This window comes from Lagenorhynchus albirostris, chromosome 5 (assembly GCF_949774975.1).
Source record: "Lagenorhynchus albirostris chromosome 5, mLagAlb1.1, whole genome shotgun sequence".
Taxonomy (NCBI): Eukaryota; Metazoa; Chordata; class Mammalia; order Artiodactyla; family Delphinidae; genus Lagenorhynchus; species Lagenorhynchus albirostris.
In genome coordinates, this window is record NC_083099.1 from 141,241,975 (window position 1) to 141,258,338 (window position 16,364).

Genomic DNA, 16,364 nt, shown 5'->3' on the forward strand with positions numbered 1-16,364 from the left:
TCCGAGGAAACTGGGGACTCGAGTTTCCCGGAGAAGAGGCGCGGCCCAAGACAAGCGAGGGTGAACAGGGCAGGCCTGGGTGGACCCGGGCGTACCACGCGCCTCGCTTTGACCTTGGCCGGGGAGGGGGGAGGGGCCCGGTCCTTGCGGGGCAGCCGCTGCCCGCCAGAGGGGGCAGCGGCGACCAACTTGCTTAACTTGGCGCGGGCTGGAGCGGCTCCGGCGCCTCCTCCCCGGTCCTCCTCCCGTCCGCCGCCGCCGCCGCCGGCCCCGCTGCGCGCCCAGCCCTGCCCCGCAGCCCAGCGCGCCGCAGAGTCGCTGAGCCGCTGTCGCCGGACGGGACGGGCCCGGCCAGGCGCGCCCCCCGAGCCCCGCCGCGGGCATGGGCGCGCTGGCCCGGGCGCTGCTGCTGCCGCTGCTGGTCCAGTGGCTGCTGCGCGCGGCCCCGGCGGCGGCCCCCGCGCCCTTCACGCTGCCTCTCCGGGTGGCATCGGCCAGCAGCCGCGGGGCGGCGCCCACCCCTGGGCCCGGACCCCCCGCCGAGCCCCGCGCGGACGGCCTGGCGCTCGCCCTGGAGCCCGCCGGGGGTGCAGCCAACTTCTTGGCCATGGTGGATAACCTGCAGGGGGACTCTGGCCGCGGCTACTACCTGGAGATGCTGATCGGGACGCCCCCGCAGAAGGTAGGTCGGTGCGCGCTCGCCAGCCCGCTCGGACCGGGCGCCCTGCAGCCGGGGGGCTCTTGGGGGCGCCCAGCTGTGCCTCCACGCAGCTTAGCGTCGCCCCCAAAACAGCAGCTGTCCCTGGAGAGCAGATCTTGGGGACGCAGAGGGGCTCCGGACCGGGAGCCGGGGCGCGCGCACTCGGGACTCGGAGCGGTGGCAGTCCTGCCCCGGGCGCAGCCGGAGGTGTGTGCAAGCGCTTCAGAACTTATTAAGCTCTCCGTCTCCGTGTGGCTGCGAGGCGAGAGACCTGTAACTTCCCTCTAATGGGATTGCCTTCTGGCGAGCGACACGTCTTTTCAGCGAGGAGACCTTGCGGTGGGCCCAGGGAGCGATGTTGCTGTTACCGGGGGAATCACTTAGCGTTAATATTCCCGCCCCCTACCCCCGCGCTGTCTCATCGCTAAGGAGGCTCGTGGACGGCCTCCAAAGGCGCAGTACCCTTTCAAAGGGATTCTTGCTTTATCTCAGCTCAGAGCAACCCTGTCCAAGGAGACTCGCTCGCTGGCTGCTCGCGGAGGGAGCAGCGTTTCCCCGGCTCCACTTTGCTCTCTCGGGGTTGGCTGGTCAGCTTCCTCTGGGCTGGCCCTGCTGCTTAGCCCCTCTGCGCCGATCAAAGAGTCTACACACGTGTGGGGAACGTGTTAAATGCAGTAAAGAGACTGGGGAAAAAAAAATGCGCTGAGCCAGGCTTCCGGGTACCAAGAGGTCTCCCAGTGACAAAATAGAAATAAAATCAAACAGCGATCTTATCCTCATTTTCAATTATTAACACTTTTTGTAGCAAGAAACAAATGTGCCCAGGCCCGGTCATCTTAAGAAAAACAAAATCCCAGGAGTTGGTTTGGCCCCCTCCTCCTTCCTTCGAAACTACCTAATCTGTGAGTTGAAGTCAAGTTTTTCTTATCCATCGAATACGGTGTCTGAAGATACTTTATTTTTAACATTGTCATTTGGGTTTTAATTCAGCCATGATTCCCCCATAAATAGCACATACTCATGACTTTGGTGTAATTCTAATTAAATTATTCAAGACTTTCTTAAGAGGAAAGACATGCCATGCTAATCTCTTTAAAAAAAGAAACTCTACTGAATAACTTCTATACTTGTTTAATTAGTTTAAAAAAGAAAAGCCTTCAAAAATGTATTTCGGCTCAAAACTTTGATTCTAGTTGCCTTTCATCTAAGCGCTGTCTTTGGCATCTCCTCGGGTGGATGGTGGCTGGAGAGCAGGGGGAGGGCGGGGGGGGGTGTGGAGAGTCAGCTGAGGAAGCTTAACTTGACAAGAGGTTGGAGCTGATAAAAGCCACCACGTGAGAACACGCGCTGGTGTGAGAACCTGGTACATTTCACTTTTCCCAAGATTTCATGAGATAGTGTGAACCTCTTTTTGTGGCCCAAGGATAATCTTTTGGAACAGGCCTTAAATCATTCACCACTTGGGAAATGTGTGCCTTGATGTTTTAAGTGGAAGGGAATTCTCTCAACTAAAGTAAAGTAAATTTGGGCAGTTTGGGTCCAGAGAGGAGGGGAAGGAAAAAAAGCATCTAGAAGAACGAGAAAATATTTCTCTTGGGCTTGCAAACAAACAAACAAAACAACTTTTCTAAATAATAGTTTGTCTTTATTAATTAATCCAATGACCTTTACTCTAAAATAATGAAGTTTAATGAATTAACAAGAATGTATTGAGTATCTTATGCTGATATATTTACCTTGGCCAAGGAAATAGCTCATTCAAGGTTAGTTCTCAGTTACACATTCGCATGTTTCCGGGGAGGGCTGTTTTAAACAATCCGGATTTAATTTTTACACTTGATGGGAAGTGAAATATTCTGTGCCTCCTTCTTGGCCTGATTTAGTAATAAGCTGCTTTATAGAAGAATTCACGTGTGCGCTTTCCAGATGCCTACTGTAAACTCTTAGGTGTTAATGACGACTGCATCGGGATTCATTTCTTGCCTACCTCCCCCTGAAACATCTCCGACCACCAGTCAGGTATTTGCAGCAGGCAAGAGGGGGCAGCCATGGGGGGACTTTTGAACTTGAAGGAAGTTTTTTCCTGCTCTGTTCATCACCGAGAGTCACGCATATGTCCTCTGCTAATTCTCTGAAGCCTAAAAGAAAATTTGCTTAGGTGGCGAGAAAAATGGAATTGTACATTCAAGCAGTAAATAATCAAGAATTTTTTGAAAATTAAATAATAGTCATAGCTAGTGTGGAGGGCTCCCCTCGTGGCTAGCACTGTGCCGTGTGCCTGCCTAATGTGCCACTGTAGGAAATCCTCACAACAGCTCCAAGTTCTTACCCTGATACAGGGGATGGGACAGCTGAGACTTGGAGAGGTTGAATGACTTTCCCAGGGCAACGGGACAAGGAAAAAGGAAAGCACCAGAAGTTGAACCCAGGCAGCTGGACTCCAGAACCCAAGTTCTCAATGACCTGGCAGATACCTGGTCCCTTCCCTTCCTCCCTTCCGACTTCTTTTCTTTGGTTTTTGGCCTCCTGTCACCCTTTTCAGCCAGAGATCCCTGAACCGTACAACCCCAAGGTATTAGGAACTTAACACGTGACACAAACTGGACTCTCCCAGTCCCTGCCATTCCCTCCATCGAGTCCCCTTCCTTGCAGGCAAAGCTCAAGGCTCAGCTTCATGAATAATTGGATCCAGGTGTGCATAGGAGCGACCATGTGGGAAGATTCAACAGGAACCAGAGCTCCACCATGCCTGCTCTCCCATGGGGAAGGCAACTGTTGGAAATGTGCTCATTCCCTGAATGCTTTAATCAAGAACAGGGGTCCCTCATTCTGCCTGACACCCTTCAAGACATCGCAGTCATGCACCCGGAGGGCCGTGTGTGAGCAGCCTCACGTTGGCATGGAGATGAGTGCCGAGGCTCTGACACCATTCTGGGACTTCTCTCTAGCAGTGGAGAACCAACAGCTGCTTGAACCATGTAATTTGGTCTTATTAATAATAATAATGGTGTTCTAAAGTGATTATAATTACAGCAGTTTCCATTATTTTTTTTTAAAAAAGACTTCCACGCTAACACAATAAATCCAACTGAAGAAGCTGAAGGTCTGAGGCTATATACCTGGTAATGGCTTCAAAAAGTCTTTTGGGGTTTCTGTTGAAAGATTTTCTGTCATCTCCACTAATAGAGATAAAACAGCAAAATGCGTCTCGGATTTAAACATTGGAATGTATGTGAAGAGCTAACGAATTATTTGGGGGACTCACATTTTAATCATGGCACGTGGGCTTACTTGCTTCTTAGTACCCAGTTATCTGGGAGATTTTGGATTGAAGATATGTGTCTGTCGTATACAATTTAAAAGTTTGTCCTTTTCAGAATAAGCCACCCAGTGTCCTCAAATCACATTAAGCTCACTGCAGGGGAGGCTGAAAAAGGGTCAGCAAGAAGAAATTTGATGGAAAAAATTGAGACGGTAAACGACTAAGGACAATGAAGAAAGAATGGACCACTGGGATGGAAAGAGCCAGAAAGTCAAAGCTCAGTTCCCACCAGCTCCTTTCGGGGGAAAGATGCCCTTCCTGAGCTTTGGAGCAGTAATTCAACATCAAAGGCTTTATTATGGAGGACTGTGAAAGGCCAGGCCAAGGAATCCGCTCCAAACAACTTGGAGAGACAGAGTCTGAGAAATGGTTAACAACTGTGTATTAATGGCTAACCTTGATTTCAGGCTTATTGGGTTCTGGACACCATGCTAAGCGTCTTGCCTGGATCACTTCATTTTCTCTTCACAACAGCATGTACCTGCTGAAGTACGTACGGTTATTTGACTTGGTTTTCAGATGGGGAAACTGAGGCTCAGAGAGGCCAAGTCATTTGGCCCAAGTCACACTGATGAGTGCCTGAGCGGGCTTATCCGTCAGGTCTGCCCCAGTCCACAGTCTAAGCACTTCACCGCTCTGCACGCTGCTGTTTGAGTTGCAGTGACTTTCTTTCTTAAAGAACCATCTTTATTTATCTGTGAATGACTTGGAGGTAGTGGGAAGCGTCCTGGACCCGCTGCAGGGGCCCAGATCCTAGTGGCATTACATACTTGACGAGGGGCAGGTGGCAACCTCCCCGTGCTTCCTTTTCCCCATTGGTTGAAGATCTTTTAAGTTCTTCTTAGTTCCCTGCAGCTGCTGTAATAAATGACCACAAACTAGGTGACTTAAAACAATAGAAACATACTCTCTCAGAGTTCTGGAGGCCAGGAGTCCAAAGTCAAGGTGTCTGTGTGTCTGCGCTCCCTCCGAAGGCTCTGAGGGAGGATCCTTCCTGCTGCTTCCAGCTCCTCGTGGCTGCAGGCAGTCCTTGGTGTTCCCTGGCTCGTAGCTGCATCCCTCCCATCTCTTCCTCTGTCTTCCTGTAACATTCTCCCCCCAACCTCATGTTTCTATGTCCAAATTTGCCACCTGTTATGAGGACACCAGCCTTTCGATGAGGGCCGTCGTGATCCATTCTGACCTCGTCGTGGCTTGATACATCTATCAAGACGGGAACTGGGGTTTAGGGCCTCAGCATCCCTTTTTTTTGGCGGGGTTTGGGGGACACAACCCATAACAAGTTCATTCTAAGTTTATCATTCTGTGGATTTTTTTCTTTCATTCTACCCCATCTTTTAATTGCCGATAATTTTAATTTGGAATTCAAGTATAATTTTCATCAAAGGCAGCAGCACATGGTGGTTTTGGTGTTGTGTCGACACAGAGTCTGTGACAAGATATTGTGCTGGGAACAGGGCAGGGGGAGGGGGGCGGGGAGGGGAGGGGAGGGTTTGGGTTATTTTCTGTATTTCGGTATCAGTCTCCTCACTAAAGAGTAATCGCTTAAATTTTTTAAATGTCTTTTGTCGTGTTGCATTAATTCTAGAATTGCTGTAATTATTGCATAACCTGGGAAAAGCCCACTTAGACAAGCTCAGATCACTGGTATTTAAATACGGATGACTCACAAATACTCATGTTGGAAGCTGTGTTTCATGTTTTAAAGACTTTGTAAGGCATCTGTCACCCCTTTTCAATGGAATCTGTTTGATATGAAATCCACTCCTTTTCCCCTCAAGCATCTCCAGCATTTTCTAGACTCTTCTGCCTGACTTCCTTTGTTGTCGGTAGGTGGCTTGACCTCCTCTGGGCTTCCTGTTTCCTCCTAGAATGATCGCTGACCCCGTTCTAACTAAAACCAAAAGGGAAAGGTCGAGGTGAGCCATGGCGAGAGGGATTTCTCCTCCACGGTGGGCTGGGTCAGGCCTGAGGAGAGGAACTCAGAAGCGGCATTTTCCCTTCCTCGGGGTGTGGGACAGCACGCACTGGGGTTTATTTTATATTCCAGACACTGAATGGAACAGGTCAAGCCTGGATTCAGGGTCCACCTGGGCTGAGGATGGGGTTGGTGGCTGCGGACTCTTGCCCCAGCCCCAGGCAGAGGGCAGCAGGGGTGGGCGTTGGGTCCCGTCTGATGCTGAGAAAGGCACTTCTCCCTGGAGCCTAAGAGCCTCCTTTTAGGACTAACAATGGGCTTTCTGCTTACACTTGGCTCCCCTGCCATCTGTCACAGGTTGCTCCTTTGCGCTCACTCTGTTCTCCTTGCCCAGCCCGGGCTGAATGTCGACAGTGGACCTCATTGTTTGTTAGTGACAATGGATACCACCTGGAAAACAGAACCCACCTGTGAGGCAGGTGGACGGCCCACCTCGGCTTCTGTGCCTCGTGCATGGATACTGAGGAGCATGGTGTGAGTTAGGGTGTGTGTCCCATATTCTGGGCCAGTTTCCCGGGCTGTGGAGAATGTGTGTGTGATGCCTGGTTGGACTGGCTGTCATGTGGCCCCCCTTCATCCTCTCCTGGACTATTTGCTTTTTTTGCCTATCGCTACTCAATCAAAAAGTTGCTTTTTTGCTCTTGGAATTCTCGAAGAGGTGAAGAGACTCTTGGAGAGCCGACATCGCCACAGGAAGGAAACAAGACGTGTAGGTTTGTTTCTGAGTGAATGCTTGCTACCCCGCACAGGTCTCAGGTTGGACGTTTCCTAGTTTTATTATACGGCGCAGCATACACCAGTACCTAGAAGCACACGGTCTCAGCCCTGCCATTTTAGAAAGATGAAGAGGACTGTCTGCGGTGTAGAGGGTGATGCCCTGGGCCGGCTTCATCGTGCCCACGAGCCATAAAGGGCAGTGGAAAACCTCTCCCTCCACTTCCCACTAGACTGAGGACACAGGGGAGGAGGGTTTACACCCGGCCCTCCTAAGGAGCCTGCGCACCTCCAGCCCTCCCCAGCCCCCTGCTGGATGAATGCACTTCTTGGCAGTGGGCTGAGAACGACTTCAGTTTGTCTGCCCTGCAAACCCCCTGCCAGAAACCCAAGAGGACCACCCACAAGGCAGCCCCGGGGCACTGTGGGGAAAAAGGGTGGAAAGCGTGGAATCAGAAAGTTTTCCAGGTAGCCTAGGGAGGGCGGGATAATCAGGTCTGACCCCCTTTCAGGGTAGGATACATTGCCAGAAGGGAAGGTGCTGCTTGGTGAACGTGGGTGTGGACTCCAAGCCCCACACATCGGGCTGCCTCCTGGGGAAATTCATTAGCTTTTCCCAATCAGACAGGCCACCAAGGAGCAGGCAGTTCTGCGCGTTTGTCACAGCCTTTGGGAATTAGGCGTTTCTGCTGCTCATCCCAGATGGGCTGCTTGCCAGATATTGATGTGGGCGAGCAAGTTCTTCAGCCTTTCGGGGCCTCAGTTTCCTCGTCTGTAAATAGGGGATTTCACCGGGTAACCTGAGACGCTTCCTAGAAGCTCTGACACTCAGTGATTATAATCCGTTTTGTTGGGGAGAGCTTCCTATAGCCCTAATTTTCAGCAGCTGCCTGCAGGGGCGTCCCCCGGGGGTCTGTTAAGATGCAGAATCTGGTTCAGGCCCTGGGGGGGGGGAGGCTGGATGCTTCTGGCTCCAAGGGCAGAACTGGAGTCCTTGCTCCGCCAACCAGGGGGCTGCAGGGAGGACTAAGCACACCTTGTAGGGTTGGTTACAAATACAGATTCCCAAGACCCAGGCCAGACTGACAGGGCGAGAGAGCCTGCACCGGGGCCTGAGAATCTGCATTTTATCACGTCTCTCAAGTCCGTTCGCCACTTAAGCAGCAAGCCTGGCTCCATCCCTTGGACACTATTTGGAGGGGAGGCCACGAAGAAGCCAGTCTCCTCTGCTGGGTGGTTTCCTGAACGGAATCGGTGGGTTCTTTCATCTTCCTAAAGGCTGTTGTCTGATTAAGTGTTAACTCTGCCCATCTAGGAAATCTCTACCTGTAGCAGACTGGGTTCCGGAAGCTTCCTTGCACTTGGCAGGTTGGAAAGGTGGAGTGCGCATTCTCCAGAGCAAGAGCTCTAGGGCCGTGCTGTTCAAAGTCTCTGTGCTGACTGTGTCCTTTTTAAATTTCCAGTCTGTCCCGATCAGTCCATTGTAAATCAATGAAAATGAATTACTTGGAAAAGGAAAGTTTAAAAGACATACACGTACAAGAGCCATATTTTAAATGATTAGATTCAGCAGACATCCCGTGTTCTGCGCTGGAAAGTTTGCTTGCGCTCAGAGTTTCCAGGGCTTCCTCCCCCATCCTGTGGTTACCTTATTGCTGACACGTAACCATTTGTTTGTGGATGGGTGCTACCAGCAGGGCATTCATGGAGTACAGGTTAGAAGTTGTTACAGATGGTTCCACTTACGTTTGTTTCGCCACCTCCCGTCTTTAGCGGGACAGTGGTCATTTTCACTAAAGCAAAAAGGAAATGTGAGTGTTGGGTTCTCGGCTTTTAGCCCTCTCAAGAGGGGGTGGGTATAGAGCTTTATCCTAGGGGTAGCAAGTAAGTCTAACTCAGTGGTTCCCGATCCAGGGAAATCGTGTTCTCCAGGTTACATTGGGCTCTCTCTGGAGACGTTCTTGGTGTCACAGTTTGGGTGGTACCACTGGCATCTGGTGGCTGGAGGCCAGAGATGCTGCTTGACATCCTACAATGCACAGGACACAGCCCCTCACCCAACAGAGGATTACCTGTTCCCAAATGTCAGCAGTACCAGGGATCTGAAATCCTGCCCAGAGCAGGGAGGGAGGCTGTCCGTCAGAAGCATCTGTGTGGGCACCAGTGGGGAGTGGCAGCAAGCTCACACCTGTGGGTCTCCGGATCTTTGCAATCCTGTCTTGTTCCAGTGCCGTGGTTCTCCTTGCCAGATGCAGTAAGGCACTTCTAACTCGAGTGATTGGGGATTAAAGAGGTGAAAGAATTTTGAACTAGATTCAAAGGATGAGCATGCTTTATTCCTTCATTCTGTGTATTTATTAAGCACCTGCTGTATGCCAGGCCCTATCCTAAGCCCAGGGATGCAACAGTCAACTAGACGAAGATGGCCTTTGCTTTTCTAGAACCTGCGTGCTTGTTGGGAAGACAGATTGTAAAGCAAGTGAACAGAATTTTTGATGGGTACCAAGAGACCGTACAGCCTGGTGACGGGCGTGGGTAAAGACCCCTTTAGAAAGGGGGACCCGTGTTCCAGGATGAAGCCAGGCAGCAAAGCCTGTACCAGGAGGGCAGACAGCACCAGCACCGTGGGCCACGGGGAGCCGCTCCGACATGCCTGGCCTTTGGAGCAGTTCCTTATTCATCTGCTTTAAAACTGTGCTTTGAGGTTCGATGTTATTAGAACCAAGGCCTTGCAAAGTATGAAAACATTATGCTACATGCTTCTAGGTCACGTGTGTGCAGGGTGTGAGGAGTTGGGGGAGGGGAGTTAAGTATGGTTGTCAGGGAGAGTTTCTGAATAAGGAAGGAAAGTTAAACTCGGGGTGCCAGGGGCGGTGGGGTGCAGGAGACCACTTAGACTTGTGTCTTGGTTTGGGTTTCCCCAGAAACAGACTGAGATGAGCATGTGAGTTGGACAGTTCACTTGGAAGGGGATGAGGCAGTGAGGGGAGGGGAAGTGTGGGTGAGGAAAAGGTTGCAGGCGTGGGCAGTGGGCTCAGTCCCCTGGGATCTCTGAGAGGGAATGTCACCTAGACTCAGCTGTCCCAGCTGAAGGGCAAAGGAGCTGGACATTCATCATCCACTCCGGTTGGTCCTGGGTGAGGGCTAACGGGGGCAGGTTTGTGGTCCTGCAGCTGCTGGCGAGAGAAGCCGGCAGGCAGCGTCCCAGGAGACTTTAGGGTCAGGGGCACAGAATTATCGGCATCAGCGCAATGTACGGCGGCCACGGCATCCCTCCTGCCTGGAGCCATGGCTGGCCCAGGCTGGGCTAATATTTGAGGAATAAAAGAATGATTACTCTCTACCGCTGAATGTATTTGAGAGCATCGTTTGGGCCCACGAGTCACAAAGCGGTTTTAAAGCTCTGCTTTAAAATCCTAACTTCCTGGAGTGTTCTAGAATCTAACTCACGAAAGCCTCTGTGAGTCAGTCCGGAGCGAGCCTCTCATTGCTTGCGTGTACTTTGAACTTCTTTCTGGAAAAGGAGGATGTGATGTGTAAGCACTGGGAGAACATGGTTGGGGGGCAGAGAGAGATTTCGTTTGAGGTTAAAAACAACCACAAAACCTCCTTTGAAAATCGACTGCTCTGAACATAAGGATTTTCAAAACCTTTTGAGTGGCTGGCGCCTTGTGATGTATAAGAGCAGGGATGCAGAGGACACAAAACTGCCAAGTTCCTGATCCGGGGACACTGACGTGTCATCTGATCCGTAACCACGTTCACCCACGCGTCGCTCCCATGTGTGCGTAAGAATTCACTACCTAATAGTTTGCTTAGCGTCTCCAGCACGTCGATTCTTCAGTAGACACAAATTTCAAAAATATGTAAGAGATTTTTTGTTGTCCTTTGATCAGGAAGCGTGTGTACGTTTTCGCTCATTTACCCTGTAGGATGTGGGTGACTTCCGTTTCCCCACCTCCCTGGTTGCTTCACCCAAATAGGAGATGCTGCAGTGCCCGTTCGGGCTGCGCTGGTGGTCGGGGCGGAGTCCTCACCTTCCTCTCCACGTCTGAGCAGGTACTTCACTTGCCTGCTCATCTCTGTGTCTTTGAACGCACGCCTTGTTGTCCTGGGTTTATGAACCGTGAGGCTGGCCGGAGAACTGAGAAATCCCAGTATTTTGTGTTCAGACTTCTGGGGAGGCAGGGACCTGCTGAAACTCAAATCCGAGCTCATGCCCCAGCCCAGCTTCACCAGAGCTCTGTGGGGGGATCCTGGGGGTCAGCACAGCCAGTGGTCACTGGTGCCCTCTTCCCGTTTCCTGCTGGTCCTTCAGTCAGCACCACCTCCGATCCCCACCCAAGGGGGAGTGGAGACACAGGAGCCGGGCAGTCCCGGCTCCTCTGGCCAACAGCACCTTGATGTATCCCTCAGAGACGTTTTTCTTTATTATTGAAGTATAGTTGATTTACAATACTGAATTAGTTTCAGATGTACAGCATAGTGATTCAGTATTTTTATAGATTACACTCCGTTAAAAGTTACTACAAGAGAATGGCTATAATTCCCGGTGCTGTACAATATATCCTGTTGCTTATCTATTTTGTTCATAGTAGTTTGTATCTCTTAATCCCCTAGCCCGATCTTGCCCCTTCCCCTTTCCTCTCTCCAACTGTATATACACTTACTACATCTTCTTTATCCATTACTATTGATGGACAGTTGGCTTGCTTCCATATCTTGGCTATTGTAAATAGGGCTGCTATGAACATTGGGGTGCATGTGTTTTCTTATTCTTTGGCTATATACTCAGGAGTGGAATGGCTGGATGATATGACAATTCTATTTTTAGTTTTCTGCGGAACCTCCATACTGTTTTCCATAGTGACTTCACCAATTTACATTTCCACCAACAGTGCAGGAGGGTTTCCTTTTCTCCTCATCCTCACCGGTGTTTGTTATTTGTAGACTTTTTGATAATGGCTATTCTAGCAGGTATGAGTTGATATCTCATTGTGGTTTTGATTTGTGTTCCTCTGATGATTAATGATGTTGAGCATCTTTTCCTGTGCCTATTGGCCATCTACATCACTTCTATGGAAAAATTTCTATTCAAGTCTTCTTCCAATTTTTTGGTTGGGTTGGTTTTTTTCATATTGTGTTGTATGAGCTGTTTATATATTTTGGATATTATCCATTGTCAGTCATATCATTTGCAAACATTTTCTCCCATTCCAAGGGTTGACTTTTCATTTTCTCAGTGGTTTCCTTTGCTGTGCAAAAGCTTTTAAGTTTAATTAGGCCCCATTTGTTTACATTTTTGCCTTAGGAAACAGAGCCAAAAAAATATTGCTACGATTTATGTCAAAGAGTGTTTTGCCCGTGTTCTCTTCTAGGAGTTTTATGGTTTTAGGTCTTACATTTAAGTCTTTAAACGATTTTGACTTTATTTTTGTATATGGTAGGAGAAAATGTTCTAATTTCATTGTTTTACATGTAGCTGTCCAGTTTTCCCAACACCACTTGTTAAAGAGGCTATCTTTTCTCCATTGTATTTTCTTGCCTCCTTTGTTATAGATTAATTGACCATAGGTGTGTGGGTTTATTTCTGGCTCTCTATTCTGTTCCATTGATCTATGTGTCTGTTTTTGTGTCAGTACCATGCTGTTTTTATTCCTGTAGCTTTGTAGTATAGTCTGAAGTCTGGGAGGGTGATACCTCCAGCTTTGTTCTTCTTTCTCAGGATTGCTTTGGCAGTTCAGGGTCTTTTCTGGTTCCATATGAATTTTAGGATTATTTGTCCTAGTTCTGTGAAAAATGCCATGGGTGTTTTGATGGGGATTGCATTAAATCTGTAGATTGCTTTGGGTAGTAGGGCCATTTTAACAATATTAATTCTTCCACTCCAAGAGCACAAGATATTTTTACATTTCTTAGTATCGTCTTCAGTTTCTTTCATCAATATTTATAGTTTTCAGAGTACTAAGTCTGAAGGTAAGGTTAAGTTTGTTCCTAGGTATTTTATTCTTTTTGATGTGATTTTAAAACTTTCTCTTTCTGATAGTTCATTATTACTATATAGAAAAGCAACAGATAACCGAATATTAATCTTGTATACTGCAACTTTGATGAATTCATTTATTAGTTCTAATAGTTTCTTGGTGGAGACTTTAGGATTTTCTATGTAGAGTACCCTCAGTCTTGAAGCTATTTTTACATTGTCATCTGCCTTGATGCTGTTAATAAGCCCAGTGCCATTGTGATTTCTGATTTTTGTCTATGAACTGTATATGAACTATACATGAGATATTGTAAATATGTTATTATTAGACCTGGTATTCTGAAACTTCATGATGATGTCTTTTTTTTTTTTTTACGCTGGATGCTTGGTGAGTCTTTTCAGTCTCAAATTTCAAGACATTCAGTTCTGAGAAATTTTTTAGTAACTGTTCTCTCCTTTGGACCTCCTGTGATCCAGATGCTGGGGCCATCCTGTGTGGTCTCTCCTATTTCCCATCTCTTCGTCTTTTGGTTCTACTTTCCATATTCATTTCTGCTATCTTAATTCCAATTTTCAAGAACACTTCTGAATGTTTCTCTTTTGATTGTGCCTTATTCTTGTTTCAAAGTTGCATACCTTCTATTACTCTGAGAAAATTATGATTTTTTTTTTGAAGTTTTCTTTCAGCTTCCTGCCTTATATTCTGAATTCCTTTCCTCAGGGTGTTTGTCATGGTCTCTGTGTCTCACCTAGAGGCTTTTCTCAAACAATGGTGATTGTGGCTGTCTTTTTGTATTTAAAAGAGAAACATGACAAGGCTGATTGGAAGTTCAAGGCTGTGTGTACACAGGGTATGGAGTATGTTCTCATTATGTGTGTCCATGTCTAGTTTTTGAAACATGGCAATGGTAATGATTCTGTTACATGACCTGTGACATATATTTTCAGTTGAGTGATCAAACTAAAACACTTTCCCCAGTCTCTTCTCTCCAGCCTGAACCTGTTCACTGGAGCATCCTTTGTGACTAAGGACACAGCTGTGGACAATGGGATCTAAATGGGGTCTCCTGAGGGATTTCAGGGAAAGTGTATGTTTTCCTGATAAAAGTGGCAGGTGTGGCTGGGATTATAATTTCTCCTCCTTCCTGTGTTTGATGCAAATGCAACGCCTTCCACAGGGGCAACCAACTTCTGACCTTGAACAATAGGTCAGGGGGAACAGCAGAGATCTGACACTGACTTTCCCTGAGATGTTTATCTAATACCAACTTTCTCAAGAGACTTCTTGATATGGAGAAAAATAAACCCGTACTTGTTTGGGCTGCTCTAAACCTATAGTTTTCTGTTTACTTGCAGCCAAAAGCATTCCAAATGATGCATCATCATATCTTTGGGGGGGAAATAATAGCTTAATAATAATTAAAAAATAGTTTAGGGCAATTTGTCCTTCTTTTCCTCTCCTTGAACTCTCCAAAGAAGAGAAGAACACGTCTAAAAATCTTGTCACTATCGTCTTTGTTGCTGTTATGGACAAGGTGCTTATTTCCAGTGATCAAGGTGTGTCCCTGTTACAGCAGTCTAGGCTTTGGTCGCCACAGAAGGAACCCCACCAGAGAGGACCACCAGGGGGAGTTTGTATGGGGTATAGACCAGAGCTCAGCCAGCTAAGGCCTGTGGGCCACATCTGCCGGTCTCCTTAATAAGGTTTTATTGGAACACAGCCATATGATTTGTTCACATGTCATCTGGGGCTGCTTTCATGCTGCAGTGACGGAGTTGAGTGCATGAGACAGACACCATTTGCCAAGGTCTAAGATCCTGACCATCTGGCTTTATACGGAAAAGTTGGCTGACCCCTGGGTTGGACTGTCAGGTGCTAGAGACTAAGGAGGGAGTCGTAAGGGCCAACTGACTAGCAGTGGTTTCTGCCCACTGCAGGAAGCTGCAGGTGGGAGCCATCCGTGGTGGGGATGGGAAGGAAGAGACAGTGGTTCTAAGGAGCCCCCTGCATGTAGACATCAGCCACATCCAGAATCTACCAGCCATGAAGTCAGATAACAAAGTTGCCGCCTCTTACCTTTCCACTCCCCCTTGTTTCAGTCCCGGAGAAATCTGGGGCATCATTGTGATCGAGGTGGGGAAATAGAAATAAATCCAACCGTACCTCCCCTTGCCCTCTGTCTCTCTGAGCCTCAGGCGGGCCCATTATATTGGATGCCAGAAAGAAGCTTTGACGTGAAACAGGATGGGACTTATAATACCTAAAAATAAATTTATTGCCACAAAGCTGTTAGAAAAATATAGCTTTGGCCAAGATTTCATTAAAGCAGGGGGAAGAGCAATTTACAGAGCTTGTTTGAAGGCATTTGTATGACAAGAGAAATTTCTATTAAAATATTATCCCATCCTACAGAGGCTATGGAGGGGAGTTTAGAAATGTCTGGGCAAATTCATATGCATTTAGCCTTTGGCTGGGAAAGCCACTCCTAGGAATTTACACGAAAGTTACATTGGGCCAAAGTATGAAAAGTAATTCACAAGGCTATTCTTTGGAGTCTTACTTGTAATACCAAACGATTGGAAACAACCCAGATGCTCATGGGAAGGGGACTGGGGGTGTGAACCGTGGCACATCTGTCCCATGGACTGTGAGGCAGCTGCAAAGAAACGAGGATGCTCTTTAAAAGCTTCAAGTGAGGACGGCAAGGTGGAGAAAAGAGAGGACGGTGTGCATCTAAGAAAGTGGATCCAGCGCATGCAGGTGCCTCTCTCTCGAGATTGTCCAGGGCAGAAGTCTCCAGCATTGAGCAGGTTCTGCAGCCATATGAGCACAGCCTCTGTTCCCGCACACACTCCTCTTCTTACAGAGGCTGCCGTAGTTTTCAGGCTTCAGCACATCATTGGTCTGGTTTGTTTTTAAAGACAAGACCTCTGAAGATGAGTTACATGCCTTTATTTCCCAGAAAGCCACAGTTCCAGATGTGCTGGCTTTTATTGCAGCTCTAAGTGGCCGTCAGCAACATGCTGCTTCATAAGTATTAAAAAAAATAAATATAATTAAAACATGTCCTTTAAGGTGACATTTTATTTTATTTTTTTATTTTATTATTATTATTTTTTTGCAGTACTCAGGCCTCTCACTGTTGTGGCCTCTCCCGTTGTGGAGCACAGGCTCCGGACGCGCAGGTTCAGCGGCCATGGCTCACGGGCCCAGCCGCTCCGCGGCATGTGGGATCTTCCCGGACCGGGGCATGAACCCGCGTCCCCTGCATCGGCAGGCGGACTCTCAACCACTGCGCCGCCAGGGAAGCCCTATTTTTTAAAATTTATTTTGTTTAGTCTTTTTTTTTTTTTTTTTTTGGCTGTGTTGGGTCTTCGTTGCTGCAAGAGGGCTTTCTGTAGTTGAGGCGAGCAGGGGCTACTCTTCATTGCTGTGGGCGGTCTTCTCACTGTGGTGGCTTCTCTTGTTGCAGAGCTCGGGCTCTAGTCGCACGGGCTTTAGTAGTTGTGGCTCGCAGGCTCAGCAGTTGTGGCTCGTGGGCTCTAGAGCGCAGGCTCAGTAGTTGTGGCGCACAGACTTAGCTGCTCCGGGCCATGTGGGATCTTCCCGGACTAGGGCTCGAACACATGTACCCTGCATTGGCAGGTGGAGTCTTAACCACTGTGC

General features: G+C 48.3%; 1 protein-coding gene across 1 annotated transcript in view; it reads left to right on the plus strand.

The window, feature by feature from the left end:
- The first annotated feature begins 382 nt into the window (after window positions 1-382).
- Window positions 383-16,364, plus strand: part of BACE2 (beta-secretase 2) — an 86,924-nt gene continuing 70,942 nt past the window's right edge. Inside the window, exon 1 of the mRNA XM_060150952.1 lies at window positions 383-682. Within this exon, the coding sequence (XP_060006935.1) occupies window positions 383-682 (300 nt within the window). The remainder of the gene's footprint in view (window positions 683-16,364) is intronic.